The 23,984-nt window shown below is 44.8% G+C and overlaps 1 protein-coding gene across 5 annotated transcripts in view; it reads right to left on the minus strand.

Moving 5' to 3' along the window:
• Window positions 1–6,727: 6,727 nt before the first annotated feature.
• The window catches only part of NDRG2 (NDRG family member 2), a 193,241-nt gene continuing 175,984 nt past the window's right edge, over window positions 6,728–23,984 (minus strand). For 3 of the 5 annotated variants that reach the window (XM_069239057.1, XM_069239058.1, XM_069239061.1), the window contains exons 14-17: window positions 14,743–14,778; window positions 14,026–14,077; window positions 11,601–11,634; window positions 6,728–9,433 (exon numbers count right to left, since the gene is read on the minus strand). In XM_069239057.1, coding sequence (XP_069095158.1) covers window positions 9,244–9,433; window positions 11,601–11,634; window positions 14,026–14,077; window positions 14,743–14,778 — 312 coding nt within the window. In that variant the 3' untranslated portion in view covers window positions 6,728–9,243. The remainder of the gene's footprint in view (window positions 9,434–11,600; window positions 11,635–14,025; window positions 14,078–14,742; window positions 14,779–23,984) is intronic. The other 2 variants (XM_069239059.1, XM_069239060.1) reach the window with 1 other exon arrangement.

The following is a 23,984-nucleotide window of genomic DNA, read 5'->3' on the forward strand; positions in this document are numbered from 1 at the left end:
TGTACACATTTAAATGTAACTTAAACGGCTACAGGCTCCCGGGGAGGAGGGAGGGCGCATGTGAATCTGCAGCGTCTCATGCCACGAATAGATGTACACTGGGTAAGTGACATTTTCCGTTCCATGGCATGTGTAGCTGCAGATACACATGCTGTGCATAGACTAGTAAGCAGTAATCTCCCCAAAAGCGGTGGCTTAGCCTGTAGGAGTTGAAGTTGTTTGAAATAATGTTCGTAATACAGCCTGTCCTAGTGTGGCTTGTTGTGTTGTTAGCACATCTACACAGTAATGTTTTGTGAATGTATGAGGCGTAGACCATGTGGCTGCCTTACAAATTTCTGTCATAGGTATATTTCCTAGAAAAGCCATTGTGGCGCCTTTTTTCCTAGTGGAATGTGCTCTGGGTGTAAAAGGTAGATCTCTTTTTGCTTTAATATAGCAAGTTTGGATACATTTCACTATCCATCTGGCAATGCCTTGTTTGGATATAGGATTTCCTGCATGAGGTTTTTGGAAGGCTACAAACAATTGCTTTGTTTTGCGAAACTGTTTTGTTCTGTCAATGTAATACATTAGTGCTCTTTTAATGGCTAATGTATGTAAGGCTCTTTCGGCTACTGAGTCTGGTTGTGGAGAGAAGACTGGGAGTTCCACTATTTGGTTTAGGTGGAATGGTGATATAACTTTTGGTAAGAATTTGGGATTTGTGCGGAGAACAACTTTATGTTTATGTATTTGTATAAAGGGTTCTCGTATAGTGAATACTTGTATCTCACTTACTCTTCTAAGAGATGTGATAGCTATTAGGAAGGCTACCTTCCAAGTTAAGTATTGCATTTCACAAGAATGCATGGGTTCAAATGGTGGTCCCATGGGTCGTGTTAATACAATATTAAGGTTCCACGAAGGTACTGATGGTGTTTTCGGGGGTATGATTCTTTTTAATCCCTCCATAAATGCTTTGATGACTGGGATTCTAAAAAGCGATGTTGAATGTGTAATCTGCAGATAGGCAGATATTGCTGTGAGATGTATTTTAATAGAAGAGAATGCTAGTTTAGACTTTTGTAAGTGTAATAAGTAACTTACAATGTCCTTTGCGGAAGCATGTAGTGGTTGAATTCGATTATTGTGGCAGTGGTAAACAAACCTTTTCCATTTGTTTGCATAACAATGTCTTGTAGTAGGTTTCCTAGCTTGTTTAATGACCTCCATACATTCTTGTGTAAGGTCTAAGTGTCCAAATTATAAGACTTCAGGAGCCAGATTGCTAGATTGAGCGATGCTGGATTCGGGTGTCTTATCTGTTGTTTGTGTTAACAGATCTGGCCTGTTTGGTAATTTGACGTCAGGTACTACTGATAGGTCCAGCAGTGTTGTGTACCATGGTTGGAGAGCCCAGGTTGGTGCTATGAGAATTAGTTTGAGTTTGTTTTGACTCAGTTTGTTTACCAGATAAGGAATGAGTGGGAGAGGGGGAAAAGCGTATGCAAATATCCCTGACCAACTGATCTATAACGCATTGCCCTTGGACTGAGGGTGTGGGTACCTGGACGCGAAGTTTTGGCATTTTGCATTTTCTTTTGTTGCGAATAGGTCTATTTTTGGTGTTCCCCAGCGTCAAAACTAATCTTATAGGATCTGGGGATGAATTTCCCATTCGTGTGTTTGTTGGTGATCTCGACTGAGATTGTCGGCTAACTGGTTTTGAATGCCTGGGATGTATTGTGCTATTAGGCGAATGTGATAGTGAATCGCCCAATGCCAAATTTTTTGTGCTAAGAGACACAGTTGTGACGAGTGTGTCCCTCCTGGTTTGTTGAGGTAATACATTGTTGTCATGTTGTCTGTTTTGACAAGAATGTGTTTGTGGGCTATTAGTGGTTGAAATGCTTTCAATGCTAGAAACACTGCCAACAGTTCTAGATGATTTATGTGCAGTTGTTTTTGTTGAATGTCCCATTGTCCCTGTATACTGTGCTGGTTGAGGTGTGCTCCCCACCCCATCATGGAAGCATCTGTTGTGATCACGTATTGAGGCACTGGGTCTTGGAATGGCCACCCTTGGTTTAAATTTATAGGGTTCCACCATTGAAGCGAGAAGTGTGTCTGGCGGTCTATCAACACTAGGTCTTGGAGTTGTCCCTGTGCTTGTGTCCACTGTCTTGCTAGGCACTGTTGTAAGGGCTGCATGTGTAGTCTTGCGTTTGGGACAATGGCTATGCATGAAGACATCATGCCTAGAAGTTTCATTACAAACTTCACCTGGTAGTGTTGGCTTGGCTGCATGTTTATAATTATATTCTGGAACGCTTGTACCCTTTGCGGACTTGGGGTGGCAATCGCCTTTTGCATGTTGAGTATTGCTCCCACGTATTGTTGTATTTGGGATGGTTGTAGATGTGATTTTTGGTAGTTTATAGAAAACCCTAGTTTGTGTAGAGTTTCTATAACGTCGTGTGTGTGAAGAAGACACTGTTGCTGAGTGCTGGTTTTTATTAACCAATCGTCTAAGTATGGGAATACGTGCATGTGCTGTCTCCTTATTTGAGCGGCTACTACTGCAAGGCATTTTGTGAATACCCTTGGGGCTGTTGTTATCCCGAATGGTAACACCTTGAATTGGTAATGCACGCCCTGTATTACAAACCTTAAGTATTTCCTGTGAGAAGGATGTATGGGTATGTGGAAATATGCATCCTTGAGATCTAACGTTGACATGTAGTCCTGTTTTTTGAGCAAGGGAATCACGTCTCGAAGTGTTAGCATGTGGAAGTGATCTGATTTGATGTAGAGATTCAGCGTTCTGAGGTCTAATATGGGTCTCAACGTTTTGTCTTTCTTTGGAATTAGGAAATACAGGGAGTAGACACCTGTTCCTTTTTGATGGTTGGGTACTAGTTCTATTGCTTGTTTTTGTAACAATGCTTGGACTTCTAGCTGTAACTGGTCTAAGTGTTGTTTGGACATATTATGTGCTCTTGGGGGCACATATGGTGGGTAATTTAGGAATTCTATGCAATAACCATGTTGGATAATGGCTAGGACCCATGCGTCCGTAGTTATGTTTGTCCAGTTTTTGTAGTATGCAGTAAGTCTCCCCCCCACTGGTGTTAAGTGTTGGGGGTTTGTGACAATGAAGTCACTGTTTGGCTTGAGTTGTTTTAGGGCTTTGGAATTTCCCCCTTGCTTTTGGGAATTGACCACCCCTGTATGATCCTCAAAACCCTCCTCTCTGGTACTGCCCCTGATAGGTGGGTCTGGCTTGTGAGGTGGAAGGCTCTGGGGTTTGGGTACGAAACCCCCCTCTAAACTGTGGTCTTTTAAAAGTGCCTCTGCTTTGTGGGGAGTAGAGCGCCCATGGCCTTGGCCGTGTCTGTGTCCTTCTTTAGTTTCTCGATTGCCGTGTCCACCTCCGGCCCAAACAATTGTTCCTGGTTAAACTGCATATTTAACACAGCTTGCTGGATTTCCAGTTTGAAACCTGAGCTCCGTAACCATGCATGCCTGCGAATGGTTACCACAGTGTTCACTGTCCGTGCTGCTGTGTCTGCCGAGTCCAGTGCAGACCTTATTTGGTTGTTGGAAATTGCTTGTCCTTCCTCAACAACCTGTTGGGCACGTTTCTGGTGTTCCTTGGGAAAGTGCTGTATTATATGCTGCATCTCGTCCCAGTGTGCCCTGTCGTAGCGAGCCAGTAGAGCCTGTGAATTGTCAATCCGCCGTTGATTGGCTGCCTGTGCTGCCACCCGTTTGCCTGCAGCATCGAACTTCCGACTTTCCTTGTCAGGCAGTGGTGCGTCTCCCGATGACTGGGAGTTTGCCCTCTTTCTGGCCGCACCCACGACCACCGAATCTGGTGTCAGTTGCTGTGTTATAAACACAGGGTCCGTTGGGGGAGGCTTATATTTTTTCTCCACCCTAGGCGTGATAGCTCTGCTTTTCACTGGGTCCTGGAACACCTGTTTGGCGTGCTTGAGCATGCCTGGGAGCATTGGCAAACTTTGATTAAGAGCTGTGGGTGGATGCCAAGGTGTTAAATAAGAAGTCGTCATCTTCTATTGGCTCTGCATGCATTGCTACATTGTGAAAAGTAGCTGCCCTTGATAACACCTGCATATGTGCAGTGCTGTCCTCTGGAGGTGACGGCCTTGCCGGGTAACAATCGGGACTGTTGTCAGAGACCGGTGCATCATATAAGTCCCCTGCATCCGGGTCATCCTGTGTCATCCCTGTGTGTGTTGGTGACTGCATTGGGGGTGTTGTTACCGGGGACAGCTGTGGTGAATGCAGTGGAGAAGGCTGTGGCGAAAACCTTGGTGGTGGTGTTTTGTCTCTTGCCACCTTTGCCTTTGGCTGCATTTCCGACTCCTGAAATGCTAGCTTTCTTTTTATTTTAGTAGGAGGAAGAGTTTGTATTTTACCAGTCTCTTTCTGGATGTGCAGCCTCCTTTGAGTATGGTCAGGTTCTCCCATACTTAATTCCTGCTCAAATCTGTGCTCTTGCATTTGGCTGGAAAGTCCGTGCTCTTCTGTGTAGGAGCCTATTTTCGGCTCCGAGGTTGCCTTTTTCGGCACCGAAGGTTTCGGAACAGTCTTTTTCGGCTCCGAGGAAACCTTTTTCACCTTGGGTGTGTCGAACTCTCGGTGCCGAGATGGTTCGGAGCCCGTATCTCGACCGGAGTTGGATGTCTTCGGCTGTTGTGTGGCCTTTTTCGGTGCCGATGGTTGGTCACCGTGTTTTCGGATTAAGCCATGGCCTGTTGGCGGTGGCATCCCCTTGGCCTTTATGATTTTGGAGTGAGTCTTGGCCGGGGCAGTTTTACTCACCGTTTTTTGTTGTGCCGTCGGTAGCTCACATTCGGAGTCGTCCGAGTCCGATTCTTGAATGGAGATTCTTTCCTCCTCCTCGACGTCGATCTGTTCGGCCGGTGTCGACGCCATTTGAAGTCTTCTGGCTCTTCGATCGCGTAGGGTCTTTTTCGATCGAAATGCCCGACAGGCCTCGCAAGTATCCTCCCTGTGTTCCGGTGATAGACACAGATTACAGACCAAGTGTTGGTCTGTATAAGGATACTTGGCGTGGCAATTCGGGCAAAGGCAGAAGGGGTCCGGTCCATGAGTTTCGACGCGGTCGGGCTGACCAGGCTTCGCTGAAGAGTGGAAGCCCCGAAGGGCCGCCGGAGCGCTTCTTCTATCGGTGTCCTAACACTAAACCGGTACCGAGCGTGAACAATACCGTCGATTTTTCGATGATAAGCTAACTTTCCCGATTCGAAATATGGAGCGACGAGGAACACGTCCAAACCCGATGGCGGAAAGAAAACAATCTAAGATGGAGTTGACGCCCATGTGCAATGGAGCCGAAAGGGAGGAGTCCCTTGGTCTTGTGACTCAAAAAGACTTCTTCGAAGAAAAACAACTTGTAACACTCCGACCAAAACACTAGATGGCAGGATAATGCACAGCATGTGTATCTGCAGCTACACATGCCCTCGAACATATATATATATATATATATATATATATATAGTTTAAAAAAGACTTGTGGGAATTCCATAGGAATAACTCTACAACTTGCATATGCTATAGATTCATATGCTTTGCATACTCTTCCACCCCTTCTGGAGTGACAAAGTAGCAAATTTGGTGTCAGTTGTGTTCGTAATATAAAAGTAGATAGCAAATAATTGACCACAGGCCACCATATAGGAGCTCCGGCTTTACATGGGAACTTAAATATATATTGCCTCCAGGAGAGCAGAAAATAAGGTAATGAAATCAGTGCAAGAGGTGCCAAATACAAAATGCTCAGGGCGCCAACAATGGACGGCAACAAAATCCATAGGAATGCAACTCGGGCCAAACAGTCTTACACAGGACAAGACGGTTGTAGACTGCTTATCCTCGGAGGACCGAAAAGGATGGGGTAGTGTATGCAACGTTAGCTGTCTCTGCAGTCTGGGATCGGTTTATTAGCAGTTTCTTTTGTCCTGACCCTTTCTGTCCTTTGAAGCACATCCCTCGATGTGAAATATGGGATAGAGGATGTCTGACTGTCAAATTTTATCATCAATTGCTACCCACACAGAGACCTACCTTCACAGTAGCACTGTTCCCATGCATCAGCAACCTTATTTGTGAGTCAAAGCCTGGAAAAAGCCCAATGCCTGCACACCACGACGGGCCGAAATACATGTTGAATGTTTTGCTGTTCGCTCTTTAAAAGAGCAAGTACCACAAGAAAACAAAAATAAAAGGAACAGAAACTATCCGCTAAATGTGAAAAACAAAACAAAAAAAACTATTTTTCTCTGTCAAAAATGTTAAGAGCACATATTAATGAAACTCTGGCAGCTCTAAGATAGATGAAAAACCCAATAATGAAGTGTTTGGTGAAACAAACCTAGATTGACGAAGAAACTGAGTGAAATAACAGACGGTGCTAAGCACTCTACAACTGCTATAACTGCAACCTTGAGCAGTAGTATAGCACAGTATGCATGGCTTCACACCATTAGTCTTATAAAGGCAACCTGCTGCTTAAGACAGACACACACACACACACACACACACTCTCTCTCTATCCAATTATTTAGCGCACCTTGAGTCTTATGCAGATATACCAAAATACAGAGGAGCCTCCTCCGCTAGTTTATGACAAAAGGACTTCAACAAATGCATGTATTCAAGATGAATATGTATATTAAAAACAACAAAACACAGATTTTTATCTCACAGAACATTTATTTTTTTATTATTAATTTTCCTGAATCTGGCGCCACCACACTCCGTCTGATCGAAGTGGCAGTGCCAGCTACAGCTAAGAAGTTAGAAATGTAACATTAAAATTCATAAGAGAAGAGAAGAAAAATTGATCACAGTACAAGCTGAAATTCCTACCTCCCCGGGAGGTGGGACAGCCTTTTTATGTGCCCCTAAACTCTACCCCCCACCCGGAGCTACAGCAGAACATTTGTCTAGGGGTTACCCATTAAACATCGGTTTAGGTTAGCCTCAGGGCACTACCTTGGATTCAGTAAGCTGAAGCGCACGTTCACTCTGCTAGCTACAATTAATTTGTGATTATAAGCGCACCAAAGGAAAAATAAAAAAGCCCACCACATCAAATGCCCCTCCGTGATGCCACCTCTTTCTAAGTCACATACGCGGCAGTCCAAGCAGGTAGCCTACTGCCTCCTGCAAGCTGGCAATACTTCCCGGCAGAGACACAAAATGTCGGCCTCAGATTTTAGAGCCCAACGCTTGTGGCCGAGGTCTCCTAACCAGGTAGGGGTCGGGTCTACTTCAGTCATTGTAGACCACTTCAGTGATTTATGTTCCACCCCAGACCGCGATGGACATGTTCAAAAGTTGCTGTTCCATGTCTTTCAGATTCCTCTGGCCAGCAAGCCAATGAACTAAACTTTCCCCTCAATGCAATATTAAATGGCCCTTTCTTTTACTCTTACATTTGTACAGCATTCCCGTCTGTGGTTTCACATTGCGCCTCCATGTGTTCATGTTTCATTAGCGCCTGCTTATGCCTTCCTCCTATACCTATTCTCTAGTTAAATGTTCAAGACACTTTATCAACAATTTGATCAAAACACCCTGGAAGACAATAAAAAAATTGCGAAAATGAACCAGTAGGGATAAATGGGGCTAAATTGCCAGGCTGTACCCTCCTACCCATAAAACAGAACTGGCCAAGGTCTAGTTAGCAGTATGCCAAAGGTGAAATGCTCCTACATGCCCAATGACTTATTAAATGGCAACCAACAAGGTGCAGTTACACCTCAACAGTGGGAAAAGCAGGGCTAAAGGCCGCTCTTAAATGAGTAAGTGAAGCGGCTCAACTTTCAAAAATGTCTCCAATACACGCTGAACTACTGCTATCCCATAAACAATGCACCTTGAGCAAAAGGTCTCAATGTTTATGATTTTAAACACAAAGGAGGGAAAGAAGTAGCATTTTAGGGAAACAAGAAATGAGAGTGAAAACAAGCTGGGTACGATGGGAAAAAAAAAAAAAACTGGAGCGAGTCATAGATGAAGAGAGAACAGGGAACTGTACATCTGACACAGGCCTATAAAAGACTTATTGGGATGTGATCGGGTCCAAGTCAATGTGGACCCACTACCACATTAACACGGTTCGCAACATCTGAGTCAATCTTTTATGTGGAAGGTGACCTGCTCCCAATATGGTGCAGCTCGAACAGTAAGCTTAGTGCCTGAAAGGTGTGTCAAAGAGGGAGAAAGATTAGGCCCAGGGACAGACACATTGTACTATGTCCCTCTGGGATGACTTGCCCACGACCCAGATAATCTGCAGATGAAAGCTGGGAGCCCTTATGGGTTCAAGAAACGACCAACTTCTATAGGAGGATTGAGCTGCACAATTAGAACCTAACTATGGCTTGCCAATGAAGGGTGACAAAGGTAAATGGAGGAGCTAAAATAAACAATGTAACATGTTAGCCTGACAATTACCACGTCATAAAAAGAGGACAGTGTAAATGTCCCCCTAAACTCTCCAATCCTCTCCCCTAGTTTCCAGTTAGAAAAGACTGCCTGCTCAGTTTTCATCAGCCATAGTGTACAACACCTCCCAACTCTAGGACAGAGAAAAAAAATAATCAAAGCCACACTTGAGTACAGATATGGCGATCACACTATAAGTGGGTGCTAAAAGCCTTAATATGTACTTAAGAACCTAGTGTGAAAAGCAACAACTACACAACTTTGATGTCCTCTCCCCAGTCTCACCAAGAGCAGCCAAGAAATGTCCATATAGAAGAGGTTAATCTTAAATTTCACAGATTACTCTAAAAAATGGGGACAGACATCCTGCTCTGGAAAAGATTTGCACAATACCAGTGCCTGTCGATACTCAGCATATATCCGCCCATTCATATCGCACCACGCACCTCTGAGACCTCAACTTGTAAGTTCCTTAACCGGCAATGACTTAAGCCGCCACCCCCCATCCCCACCAACTGCCCTGCCATAGCCACCCAGTGCCTCCCAACAGGCCTCACTCAGCAAGAAAGAATGAAAATCTCAACTTTTTTTTTTTAAGTGTTTTTTTTTTAAAATCTAATTTTTTTGCATTTTTTTTTTGTATTTCAGCTAGGAGGCGATCCTCGCGAGCAAGTGCATCCTGGGATAAGCGGAAAAGGGTAGGATGCCCCTCCTCCCTCGACAAGCAGTCAGCCTCACGTCGTAGTTGGGGGCAGGTCATAGGTCGGCGGAGGCATCAGCCGGCTTTGCTTCGCTCAGCAGGACACTTCCATGGTGGCAGGCGGAACCTGGCCGGACTCGCTGCTCTGCGACATGGTGCGGGAGCGAGAGCGGTTCCCCTCCCCCGAGGCACTGGACAGAGAGGCGGTGCGGGAGCGAGAAAGACGAGTCATGCATGAGGAGGCCACTGTAAGGGGAAAAAAACAGGTCTTTAGTCACAGGTGAAGCAGAATTTCATTTTTGATGTAGGACCTCTGAATCAGAGGCCACTCACAGAAGTCACAGAACCTTTAACACTGGAGTACAAAACTGGAGCTCAGCAACAATATCAATCCTGGAATCTGGACCTCTAAACCAAATTGTTATTAAGGAAACTTCATCCTACGAACTCGACTACTGCCTCCTTAAGTCATACATCCTTCAAACCACAATATCTCCACCAGATATTCACCATAAGACGGAATGCAACCTTTAACCTATAAACTCAGAGTCTAAGATCAACCAGGCACGATGAAGCCATTTATGACATCTTAACCAGAAAACAACCACACATCATACTGTCAGGTTGCAACACAATTCTGGGTTCAGATGCATTCAGAGGCTCTGTCAAGCTCAAAAACAGCAATTGTTCCATTTCGGATTTGCAGTTTAAAACTGAAAGAATAGGCTAGCACTCAAATAGTGAATTATTGCTCCCAGACAGGGAAAATGTGGTAAAGCAACTTGGTGGACATACTGGCAAATATATTTATTTACTCTTCCAGGGTGCAACTATACAGCTGGGAAAACTAACTGTAAAAATGGTCTCGCTTGCTGAGATTTCAGGAATCTGTATCACGTTTTAGAGACATTCGGGTCTAAACCCGGACTGTGAAGAATGTTGCCCTCCCAAGGAAATACCTGCAGGTTAAGGAAGCCTGGATGTGGCAGGTTACTGGACTCAGGTTGCAACCCGGCTTTAGTTAGGATGCCTTGAGCTTTTGACTGCCCTTCAGGACAATACCACCTTGCCCCTCCCTAAGACAGAGTGCATGGGATTGCTCTCCACTGCAAGACAAGTGTCACAAGTTTTTTCGTCTTAGAACCTCAGGACTGATCCCTGAGAGTTGAGGCAAGAGGTTAAACACTGCCTTCGTACAGCACAGAAGTGATCATATTTTCCCAACACCCTTGGACACAAGAGAACTTCACTGTCCTGTTGCTACACACTATATCACTGTGACTCTCTGTCAGTTGTTTTTAAATACATAAAAAGTAACTTTCCTGTCTCAAAAGTGAAATAAAGCACAGATAGAATCCACACTATTCCAGTGCAGCTCTGACAGTGAAGCAAATACCTTGGCCCAAATAGCAACTGTGTGGGACCAATCCTGTTGCACCAGTAGCAACAATAGCAACAGTGGGGCCAATCCTGTGGCACCAATAACAACAGACACCAAGATGCTCACACAGATAAACATTGGTACTTCATGGTGAACAGCGAGAGGTGAAGGATTCTAAGAGCAGGCCATGCAGTGACAGGTGGTAGGTGAAGATCAGGTTCATACCAGTGATGGAGTGAGCAGCCTATGTGCACTCTAGCAAGATCCTACATCTTTGCCACTCTGACCACAAAGACTAGAGTATTTGCTGTTAACAACTCAAGAAAACGTACTAGGTGACCCGGGCCTATGTCAAACTCCTACACCAACCAGACAGCCCTCCTAGGCAAAGTTTTTTGCCCGTCTCTTTCACACCCACTTTTCTCAACTTTTCTCCCATTGCGAACTCATCCCATTGACAGGGGCATCTGTTTACTTTTTACTCAGACGTGGGGTTCTACTCCATCCACACTACTTACTTTTGCTCATATGTAATTGGGGGCTGCACCAACTGCACTAGTCTGTACCCTACTGAATTGTCTTGTTACACTGCCCGAGCCATTCTCCCTTAATATTGTTCCTATGCTCACATCTGTTGGGTACATATTTCTCCCTGCCTCCTCCGAACAGTCTCATGCCCCATTGTTGGCATCTTCCATTCTGCAACTCATTTCTATTTTTTTTAACCTCTCACTTCCATAATATTTACTCTGCCTCTCACTCTCCTGTTACCCGTTTGATGATCTATTTCTAAAAGCATCATCATTTTTATCCCACCATATACCAGATAAGTGACAAGATGAGCATACTTCACCAGCAGACGGGGGGTAAGGGTAATCAGACCATGCAAGGCCCGTGTTCTGTGACGCTGTCAGGCACTGCACAAGGCTGGTGCTGGAAAAGTTCAGGTTCTCAAGGGTGGGTTTGAGGGAGGAGGAGCTGCTGGGGCAAGGTGTGCTGGGAAAGCAGAGGTGTCATTAAAAGCTACCTGACCCCATACTACGCCTCTTGTCCAGAACGTGGGGGACTGGATCCGAAGAAGAGGACAGAAAAGAAGAAAAAAAGCAGGTCATAAATTTGACAATCATATGTTCTCCAACAGAGACTCCACAGAGGGCGAGGTCTTTAGCACCACTGAGAGACTGGAAGGATCTGACAGTTTCTGCATTCACAGGCAGCTCGCCATGAGTGACGCTTATTTTAAAACAATCCTTCTGAAGGAGTGGGACCTCCGCAAAAAGCACAACAAACCCTACATACCAAATGCTCTTAAGGGCACAACCAAACTACTATTCTCTCGAAAGACTTGCATCGTGTCCTTGCACACAGGATATGTTTTTTTGGGGGAAGTGTATGTTTTTCTCGTTTCACTGAAGGACCGGTTTCGCCAAAATGAAGTATCCTAATTATACCTTTACAGCGTTTAAACTTCCTAACAAAATGTCTTCAGAAGCAACAGCTAGGCAACATTCAGTGTCTGCATTACAAAATAAACTTTTCAGGATCAACACCCAAAAAGAGTCCAGGAAATGTGTTTTAAAGAGACTCTTCAGGAGTGAGCTTAGCCATGCATTTGACCGTTACACTTGCCAACAGACATTATCCAGTGGCATGACTCAAGACCCTCCTACTACCTGAATTTTACCAGGCCTCCAGGCAGAGTCAGGCCCGGGTTACAACCACTACTTGTACTGCAAATAGAGACACTACATGAGCGAAACCCACTAATTATCTACTACCTGTATCCCAGCAGAAACTTTTAAAGGAGCAGTACTCAAGAAGTATCCTGAACTATCATACAACAGTCCCAAAGTGGAGAGAGAGCCATCAACCACGCACTGCTGACTTAAAACACATTTTGTGTATTCGGAAGAGTAAAGCCCAGCCATTTCATGCATTCCAACAAAATCTACTGTGAAGTGTGATGCAAACACCATACAGTTTACTGGATTTCAAGAGATTCCTAAGCTATCCCCTTCACATGAGCCACACCCACAGACCATCAGCTATGTGGATCCCAAATGAGAATTGCCATAGCTGCAAGATATCAGAACAGCAATACACAAGAACGGTCCTTGATCTGCATTTCAGTAACTCAAAACAGTAGCAAGACCGAAAGACTAGAAGGATTTGCATTTCAGCAGGGAATTCCTCGAAACTTAAGATCTAACCACCATTTAATTTCTACATTTTAATAACATCGTCAATAAGAAGAGAAACCCATAAGCCTCTCAGTACCTACATTCTGAAAGAGGCTACAGCGAAGCACGACCCAAAAAGCAACCTACAGAGACTCCATGCAGAAGCAAGAACTTGTGCCTGCTTTCTAACAAGGAAGCAGGGCATTAACTGTCCAGCACCAGCAGGCAACAGACGCTCAGGAAGAGACTCGTAAAAACAACTGATTAGTTGCACTGTAGCAGGGTCTAATCCAACAGAATACCAAAGTCTATCCAGAGGTGTGAGATTCCCGAACCACCAGGGGTCCACATTAGAGAAGATCATCTCCGCAAGAGTAAGGCCAAAAGGCCACATTCACATGGAGAATCTCCTGAGGGGAGAGAACCTAAGTAACATGTTACGTTATGCATATTTGTAGAGTGATCTATCGACAAGGAGGATATCCTCACATCTATAAGAATGTTCTACTACCCAGGAGCAAGATCCATTCAGTAATTTCATTTTGGCAAAGACATTTCCCATAAGCAAGACCCAAGGACTGAGTGTCTGGAAACATCACTGCCTGGTTACCAACAAAGTCACTGCAGGAGAAAGTAATTCGAAACTTCTAGTACCCGCATGCCATTAGGGAGATTTTACAGCAGTGAGCTCCAGGGTATCTTGGCAGGAGTGGCCTCCTAGAACCAACTACTCCCTGCACACCAAATGACTCTGCATGAGTGAGCTCCAAGACCAATCCAGTAGTTGCATTACCAGAGGTGACACCTCCTGCAGAGGCGTGATCCAAAAATCATTCAGTACCACCATTCCACAGGAGTCTAGGTGGAAATGAGAGACAAGAACGGTCGAGTACCAGCATGCCCACAGTGTGTTTGTGTGAGGGAAGCTTGTTGTATCTTAACTGAATGTATGGAGGTAGCCTGCACTAGCTGCTGCTTGTACTCTAAGAATGATGTGCAAGGGAAGGGAGATCTGCTTAAGATTGTGCTGCACCTGTACTGATCATACAACGAGAGCTTGCATTAATATTTGGTCTTGATGTGGATTAAGAATGATGCTGACTGTACCGGACCAAGTGAAGCTTGCGAGGTTGCTGCCTACACTGCGTAAAGCCTGCTAGTGCTGTATCACCTCTGTATGATACAGCACTAGCTGATGCCTGTGCTGTACCCGTTCTTTGCATAGGAGACAAATCTAATTCACAGCACCTACAATTACCCTGCTCCTAGATACTTACTGTATCCCATTCCCTGTACAAAGTACTTGAAGGCCTCCGTAAACTTTCCAGGCTGAAAAGAAGTAAAAGGACATGTTAAGCAGCAACATATTCACCGTTGACGAACTCAAATGTGTGTCACAAATTTTCTACAGGCCTTAAATTCAAGTGAGTTTCCAGGCAAATAGCGACCAAGTTAAGACTAGTCGCCTGAGAGGTCAGCTAAAGGTGTATACTCACTGGACAACGGTGTAATTGATCCACCACTGCCTGTTAACTATCAGGCTTTAATCAATGCTACAACATGAGAGCAGACCCTCATTCCCGGGATCATGGCGTGCACTAGTCACTAGTGCGAGAAGGAGAGATTTGTGGTGAGCTCCAGAGAAACCAAAGGGCTGCACTAGAGAGCACCCCTCTGGCTGGGTAACACCGATTAATTCGTTGAATGAGTATGAAGCTCACACTGTTTTCAGGCACAATAAATAAATTATTTACTCGGAAGTATGAAGTCATCAGGGATACTTTAGACAGGTGACTAGCCAACCCCTTCAAATACACACAGGGGACACTCAGAGAAGGTAAGTGAGGACGCAATACAAGTCGTGCAGAAGGGCACCATGGTGTTCGAAAACTGCTTAGCATGATTGTAGATGTGCATAAGAGTAGGGCAGTGTGCCACGGGAAATGTTAGGAAGCATTCCAGCACGAAACCATAGCCGAGTGCAAGCCACTTACCTGGGTCAACTGTGGCTGGCCACCGGAGTCTGCCATCTGAAACAGAGAAACACCAGATAAAGAAAAGCTCTATCCACAAAATCTGTCTTACCTTCACCTTGGTTGATGTAAGTTACTCCAAGGCGGAGGCCAGAGCAAATACAAAGCTCTCTAGCAAGGAAACAGGGCAAAGGTTACAGGTAAAGCAAAATAAGGCAAATAAACTTACTTGTAACTTAAGTCCTTCGCCAGTGGTATCATCCATAGATTCACATTTGAATTATTCCACAACATTAGGCTAGGAATCGTTTGGGAAATATTAAATCAGCAGTGACTCATGGCACTTATTTAACAAACACTTATTTAACACAGCTCCACAGCTCAGGTTTTATTGCACCTCGAAGTGGAAGGTAGTAGTAGAGCCTCATGAAAGGGGATGGCAGCATTTAAATCGATGAAAGACCAACAAGCTGCAGAAGGAAAATGTCACTTACCCAGTGTACATCTGTTCGTGGCATTAGTCGCTGCAGATTCACATGCTGTGCATAGTCCGCCGTCTGGTGTTGGGTCGGAGTGTTACAAGTTTTTTTTCTTCGAAGAAGTCTTTTTGAGTCACGAGACCGAGGGACTCTTCCCACTTCGGTTCCATTGCGCATGGGCGTCGACTCCATCTTAGATTGTTTTCCCCGTAGAGGGTGAGGTAGGAGTTGTGTATGCTAATAATAGTGCCCATGCAATGGAATAAATCCGTATGTACAAAATGAAGGTTTAATGTAATATATTTACAAATGTACAAATGTTCAAGATCTACTTCTAAACGGCTACAGGCTCCCGGGGAGGTGGGTGGGCGCATGTGAATCTGCAGCGACTAATGCCACGAACAGATGTACACTGGGTAAGTGACATTTTCCGTTCGATGGCATGTGTAGCTGCAGATACACATGCTGTGCATAGACTAGTAAGCAGTTATCTCCCCAAAAGCGGTGGTTCAGCCTGTAGGAGTGGAAGTAGTTTGAAATAAAGTTCTTAGTACGGCTTGACCTACTGTGGCCTGTTGTGCAGATAACACATCTACACAGTAGTGTTTAGTAAATGTATGAGGCGTAGACCATGTGGCTGCCTTACATATTTCGGTCATTGGAATATTTCCTAGAAAGGCCATAGTAGCACATTTCTTTCTGGTTGAGTGTGCCTTTGGTGTAATAGGCAGTTCTCTCTTTGCTTTAAGATAGCAGGTTTGGATGCACTTTACTTTCCATCTGGCGATACCTTGTTTTGAAATTGGATTTCCTGTATGAGGTTTTTGGAAGGCAATAAATAGTTGTTTTGTCTTCCTAATTTCTTTTGTCCTGTCAATGTAGTACATTAGCGCTCTCTTGATGTCTAATGTATGTAGTGCTCTTTCAGCTATTGAATCTGGCTGTGGGAAGAACACTGGTAATTCCACTGTTTGGTTTAAGTGGAACAGTGAGATAACCTTTGGTAAGAATTTTGGATTTGTTCTTAGAACGACCTTATTTTTGTGTATTTGAATAAATGGTTCTTGTATGGTAAACGCCTGTATTTCACTTACTCTTCTTAGAGATGTGATGGCAATGAGAAATGCAACTTTCCACGTTAAGTATTGCATTTCACAAGAATGCATGGGTTCGAAAGGTGGACCCATGAGCCTTGTCAAGACAATGTTGAGGTTCCATGAAGGAACAGGTGGTGTCCTTGGTGGTATAATTCTCTTTAGGCCCTCCATAAACGCTTTAATGACAGGTATTCTAAATAGGGAAGTTGAATGAGTAATCTGCAGGTAAGCAGATATTGCTGCGAGATGTATTTTTATGGAAGAGAAAGCTAGATTTGATTTTTGTAAATGTAGTAAATATCCTACTACATCATTTGGAGATGCATGCAATGGTTGGACTTGATTATTATGGCAGTAACAAACAAATCTTTTCCATTTACTTGCATAGCAGTGTCTAGTGGATGGTCTTCTAGCTTGTTTTATGACCTCCATACACTCTTGTGTGAGGTTCAAGTGTCCAAATTCTAGGATTTCAGGAGCCAAATTGCTAGATTCAGCGATGCTGGGTTTGGATGCCTGATCTGTTGTTTGTGTTGTGTTAACAGATCTGGCCTGTTGGGTAGTTTGACATGAGGTACTACTGACAGGTCTAGTAGTGTGGTATACCAAGGTTGTCTTGCCCATGTTGGTGCTATTAGTATGGGTTTGAGTTTGTTTTGACTCAATTTGTTTACTAGATATGGAAGGAGAGGGAGAGGGGGAAAAGCGTACGCAAATATCCCTGACCAATTCATCCATAGAGCATTGCCTTGAGATTGCCGGTGTGGGTACCTGGATGCGAAGTTTTGGCATTTTGCATTTTCTTTTGTTGCAAATAGATCTATTTGAGGTGTTCCCCAAATTTGGAAGTAAGTGTTCAGGATTTGGGGGTGAATTTCCCATTCGTGGACCTGTTGGTGATCCCGAGAGAGATTGTCTGCTAGCTGGTTCTGGATCCCTGGAATAAACTGTGCTATTAGGCGAATGTGGTTGTGAATTGCCCAATGCCATATTTTTTGTTTTAGGAGACACAACTGTGTAGAGTGTGTTCCCCCCTGTTTGTTTAAATAATATATTGTCGTCATGTTGTCTGTTTTGACAAGAATGTATTTGTGGGTTATCATTGGTTGGAATGCTTTCAACGCTAGAAATACTGCGAACAATTCTAGGTGATTTATATGAAACTTTCTTTGATGTACGTCCCATTGTCCTTGGATGCTGTGTTGATTGAGGTGTGCTCCCCACCCTGTCATGGAAGCATCTGTTGTTATCACGTATTGTGGCACTGGGTCTTGGAAAGGCCGCCCTTTGTTTAAATTTGTACTGTTCCACCATAGAAGCGAGATGTATGTTTGGCGGTCTATCAACACCAGATCTAGAAGTTGACCCTGTGCATGTGACCATTGTGATGCTAGGCACTGTTGTAAGGGCCGCATGTGCAATCTTGCGTTTGGGACAATGGCTATGCATGAGGACATCATGCCTAGGAGTTTTAATACCATCTTTGCGTGTATCTTTTGTGTTGGATACATAGCTTGTATCACCTTGTGAAAATTTTGAACCCTTTGTGGACTTGGAGCGGCTATCCCTTTTGTTGTGTTGATTGTCGCTCCTAAGTATTGCTGTGTTTGACACGGCAAAAGGTGTGACTTTGCATAGTTGATGGAGAAACCCAGTTTGTAAAGGGTTTGTATAACATAATCTGTGTGGTGTGAACACTTTGTTAGCGAGTTGGTTTTGATTAACCAATCGTCTAGGTACGGGAACACGTGTATTTGCTGCCTCCTGATATGTGCAGCTACTACTGGTAGACATTTTGTAAAGACTCTTGGTGCTGTTGTTATTCCGAATGGCAACACTTTGAATTGGTAATGTATTCCTTTGAATACGAACCTTAGGTATTTCCTGTGCGAGGGATGTATCGGTATATGGAAATACGTGTCTTTTAGATCTAACGTTGTCATGTAGTCTTGCTGTTTCAGTAGTGGTATTACGTCTTGTAACGTGACCATGTGAAAGTGGTCTGATTTGATGTAGGTGTTTAGTGTTCTGAGATCTAATATTGGTCTCAGACTTTTGTCCTTTTTCGGTATTAGAAAGTACAGTGAGTAAACTCCTGTGTTCTTTTGTGTTTTTGGTACTAATTCTATTGCGTCTTTTTGCAGTAATGCTTGAACTTCTAGTCCTAGAAGGTCTATATGCTGTTTTGACATATTGTGTGTTTTCGGTGGGACGTTTGGAGGGAGTTGGAGAAATTCTATGCTATAACCATGTTGGATAATTGCTAAGACCCAAGTGTCTGTTGTTATTTCCTCCCATGATTTGTGGAACTGGCTTAGTCTTCCCCCCACTGGTGTTGTGTGAAGGGGTTGTGTGACTTGTGAGTCACTGTTTATTTTGAGGGGTTTTGGGACCCTGAAACTTTCCCCGGTTTCTTGGGAATTGGCCCCCTCTGTATTGGCCTCGAAAGCCACCCCTTTGATATTGTCCCTGGTAGGTAGGTGGTCTTGTTTGTGAGGTGCTGGCTTCTGTGGCTTGACCTCGAAACCCTCCTCTGAAAGTTGTTTTGCGAAATGTGCCAAATGTGCCTCTGCCCTGCGGGGAATAGAGTGCGCCCATGGCTTTGGCTGTGTCAGTGTCCTTCTTTAATTTTTCAATTGCAGTGTCCACTTCTGGGCCAAACAATTGCTGTTCATTGAACGGCATATTGAGCACTGCCTGTTGTATCTCAGGTTTGAAGCCAGATGTGCGCAGCCATGCGTGCCTCCTTATTGTCACAGCAGTATTTATTGTTCTTGCAGCTGTATCTGCTGCATCCATAGAAGAACGTATTTGGTTGTTGGAGATATTTTGCCCCTCTTCAACCACTTGTTTCGCTCGTTTCTGGAATTCTTTGGGGAGGTGCTCGATGAGATGTTGCATCTCGTCCCAATGGGCCCGGTCGTATCGCGCTAGAAGTGCTTGCGAGTTGGCGATGCGCCACTGATTTGCAGCTTGTGCTGCAACCCTTTTCCCAGCTGCATCAAACTTGCGGCTCTCCTTGTCCGGAGGTGGTGTGTCGCCTGATGTCTGCGAGTTGGCTCTTTTACGAGCTGCTCCTACGACTACTGAATCTGGTGTCAGTTGTGATGTAATAAAAGCAGGGTCTGTAGGCGGTGCCTTGTATTTTTTCTCCACCCTTGGAGTTATTGCTCTGTTTTTAACAGGCTCCTTGAAAATCTGTTTAGCGTGCCTTAGCATTCCCGGGAGCATGGGAAGGCTTTGATAATGGCTGTGGGTGGAGGACAGGGTGTTAAAGAGGAAGTCATCCTCAATAGGCTCCGAATGTAGAGATACATTATGAAATTCGGCTGCCCTAGCTACCACCTGTGCATATGCTGTACTGTCCTCAGGTGGTGAGGGTTTAGTTGGGTACGACTCTGGACTATTGTCCGATACTGGAGCATCATAGAGGTCCCATGCTGCCTGATCATCCTGGCTCATGGTGGTATGAGCTGGTGATTGTGGTGGAGTCTGTGCCGGTGATACATGAGTTGACTGTGGTGGAGAGGGTGGTGGAGTTGCCCTCTTTACCACCTTTGCTTGTGGTGGCTTGTCTTGTTGCTGGAAGTCAAGTTTCCTTTTCCTTCTGATTGGGGGAAGAGTGCTGATTTTCCCTGTACCCCTTTGGATAAAGATCCGCTGTTGCGTGTGATCTACCTCTGTAGTTTGTAATTCCTCCTCAAATCTGTGTCTTTTTAGTTGGGAGGACAGTGATTGTTCCTCTGAGTAGGAACTGGTTTTTGGTTCGGTTGCCGGGTGTTTTGGCACCGAAACCGTGTCTTTAGTTGTTTTCGGCTCCAACGAGATCTTTCTCTTTTTCGGTGTCTTGGCCTCTCGGTGCCGACCATCTTCGGTGCCGCTATCTCTGTGCCGAGCAGCTTCGGTGCCGCTGTCTCTGTGTCGAGTAGCTTCGGTGCCGCTATCTCGGTGTCGAGCCTTTGCTGCACCACTCTCTCGGTCCCGAGAGTGTTGTGTGCCTGTGTCTCGACCTGAGTCGGACGACTTCGGCACCAGCTCGCCCTTTTTCGGTGCCGATGGACGGTCACCTACTTCATGGGTTATGCCATGGCCTGTTGGCAGTGGCGTCCCCTGGGCTTTGTCTGTTTTCTCGTGTGATCTTTCTTTCGACGTCTTACTCACGGTTGGTTGCTCGTCGACGTCGAATTCTTCGGAATCCGATTCGCGGATGGAGAAAGTTTCTTCTTCTTCCTCCTCCTCCTCCTCGAACCCTTGTTGTCCTGTCGGCGTGGAAGCCATCTGCAACCTCCTGGCTCTTCGGTCCCTGAGCGTTTTTCTCGACCGAAACGCGCGACAGGCCTCACACAACTCTTCCTTGTGCTCGGGGGACAGGCACAAGTTACAGACCAAATGTTGGTCTGTATAAGGATATTTACTGTGGCATTTAGGACAGAATCGGAACGGGGTCCGTTCCATCAGTCTCGATGTTGCACGCGGTCAGGCCGACCAGGCCCCGACGGGGGATCGAAAATACCCCGAAGGGTTACCGGAGCTCTTTAAGGCTCGGTGTCGATTTGCCCTAACTATCCCGATACCGAACGAAACAATACCGACGAATTTTCCGTTGATTCTGACTAACTTTCCGACCCGAAACACGGAGCGAAAAGGAACACGTCCGAACCCGACGGCGGAAAAAAAACAATCTAAGATGGAGTCGACGCCCATGCGCAATGGAACCGAAGTGGGAGGAGTCCCTCGGTCTCGTGACTCGAAAAGACTTCTTCGAAGAAAAACAACTTGTAACACTCCGACCCAACACCAGACGGCGGACTATGCACAGCATGTGTATCTGCAGCTACACATGCCACCGAACCCGTGGTTACACGTAACGTTTCTGTCTTCATCACCGGATCTTTCACAGATTCACACGCTTTAGTCTGGACTAATGGGCGGCATTTATCAAGCAAAGGAAGCTCACCTTAACCTCACAGCACTGCTTGACTCAGCATAACCATGGACATGGTCAGCACGTTCAAAGAACTGTGGCAAGTATAGCTAGGAGGAGATCTCGACAATGTGTTTATCTGTTAGCGCTGTGTCAGGGAAGAAAAAGTTACTTATCAAAAAAAAATATATATATATATATATATATATATATATATATATTTCTGGTAGATAAAGGTATCTTTCTGCAGATTACTAGCCTAATGAATAAATCATAGGTGACAGACTAGATCTGTATAACTTTTCTTTTTCAACAATAGTACTCCAGCACCACCAAATGGCACTATGTGACCCCAGTTGCGACTCCGACTGCCCAGGGTGCGTTAATGGCCAATACAAGGTGTCATCTGAGTAAGAACATACAAAAAGGCAGACAAGGAAGCAAAAATTCCTTTTACAGCAGAGACTGTCAATTATTGCTGAGCAATCACTTTGGCACAAAATGTCAGGAAGAGGAGTCTAAAAAAGGTTTAAGCCTGCTAACAAAAAAATCTTAACCCAGTACCCACACAGATGTACTTGGCTGTAGTTTTTAAGGCCGCTAGGATGACATCTGCAACTCGGACATTGAGCAATGTCAACCCAGAGACACATAGAGGCAGCACAATTAAGGGAGTAGAAGCAAACAAGCAGTAGTGCAATTGACAGCAACATAGGAAGCATGAGGACTAGATGCAAAGTTGACAACAACCCAGTTACCACCAGTGCTGACTTAATCCCTATTCTATTCCCCACTTTTCTGAAGGATCTGGCCAGAGCAGAAGAGTGCGGAGGCAAACTATCACATGCGATAGCCTGATGCCAGCTACGGAGCTCTGGACCCTGAATGCATGCCCGAATGAGTAGACTAATGTAAAGATGGTCACCTTTAGGTGTAGGTTTGCAGCTTGAATAATTATCTGGATTCACATGTTGTGCATTATTCTGCTATCTTGTGGTTGGGTCCATAATTTCTACTTAATCCAAAAATCGTTTTTTTTTGTCTGTCACCCTTTTCTACCCCTGTTTGCTGGTAGGAGTCAACAGAACCTCCATTTGGTGTCCCCTTGTGACACTGTCATACTGCCTTCGAATGTTCTCACCTTAGCTCGCCATCCTCAGATTTTTTTTTTCATTCATTCTTCTTTTTCTTCTTCCATCTTCCTGGAGGAGGAGGGTGGGTTGCTTGTGGATCCAGAAAATTCTTCAAGCTGCAAAACTTCACCTACAGGTAAGAAACTTTACGTGTGCCAGAGTGAATCCTTTGTGGATTCACAAGCTGTGCATTGATTTCAAAGCTTTTTTTTCCTACTGTGGTGGCTGGGTTGAAGATGGTTATTGACTTGTAAATAAATGTCTTAGCACCCTCTGTCCCACTTGAGCTTCATTGGTCATCTGAATGTCAACGCATGAAAATGTCACTTACCCAGTGTACATCTGTTCGTGGCATCAGTCGCAGTAGATTCGCATGTTCTGCAATAGCTCGCCATCTGGTGTTGGGCCGGAGTGTTACAAGTTGTTTTTCTTCGAAGAAGTCTTTCGAGTCACGGGACCGAGTGACTCCTCCTTTTGTCTCCATTGCGCATGGGCGTCGACTCCATCTTCGATTGTTTTTCCCCGCAGAGGGTGAGGTAGGAGTTGAATTGTAGTAATAGTGCCCATGCAATGGAGTGACTAAGTATGCACCTATTTAAGGTTGAGATGATACATATATAAATAATTGAAGGTAACTTCCAAACTGCTACAGGCTCCCGGGGAGGCGGGTGGGCACATGCGAATCTACTGCGACTGATGCCACGAACAGATGTACACTGGGTAAGTGACATTTTCAGTTCGATGGCATCTGTCGCTGTAGATACGCATGTTCTGCATAGACTAGTAAGCAGTTATTTCCCCAAAAGCGGTGGATCAGCCTGTAGGAGTGGAAGTAGTTTGAAATAATGTCCTTAATACGGCTTGACCTACTGTGGCTTGTTGTGCGGATAACACGTCTACACAGTAGTGCTTGGTGAATGTGTGAGGCGTAGACCATGTGGCTGCCTTACATATTTCTTGCATTGGGATGTTTCCTAGAAAGGCCATGGTAGCACCTTTCTTTCTGGTTGAGTGTGCCCTTGGTGTAATGGGCAGCTGTCGTTTAGCTTTAAGGTAGCAGATTTGGATGCATTTAACTATCCATCTGGCTATACCTTGTTTTGAAATTGGGTTTCCTGCATGAGGTTTTTGAAATGCAATAAAGAGTTGTTTAGTCTTTCTGATGTTCTTTGTTCTGTCAATGTAATACATCAATGCTCTTTTGACATCTAATGTATGTAGTGCCCTTTCAGCTACGGTATCTGGCTGTGGAAAGAACACTGGAAGTTCCACTGTTTGATTTAGATGGAACGGTGAAATAACCTTTGGCAAAAATTTAGGATTGGTCCTTAGGACGACTTTATTTTTGTGTAGTTGTATAAAAGGTTCCTGTATAGTAAACGCCTGAATCTCGCTTACTCTTCTCAGGGAAGTAATGGCGATGAGAAATGCCACCTTCCAGGTTAGGAACTGTATATCGCAGGAGTGCATGGGTTCAAAAGGTGGACCCATAAGTCTAGTTAGGACAACATTTAGGTTCCATGAAGGAACAGGTAGTGTTCTTGGTGGTATAATTCTCCTAAGGCCCTCCATGAATGCTTTAATGACTGGTATTCTATATAGGGAAGTTGAATAGGTAGTCTGCAGGTAT

The sequence above is a fragment of the Pleurodeles waltl genome, chromosome 6, assembly GCF_031143425.1.
Source record: "Pleurodeles waltl isolate 20211129_DDA chromosome 6, aPleWal1.hap1.20221129, whole genome shotgun sequence".
Taxonomy (NCBI): domain Eukaryota; kingdom Metazoa; phylum Chordata; class Amphibia; order Caudata; family Salamandridae; genus Pleurodeles; species Pleurodeles waltl.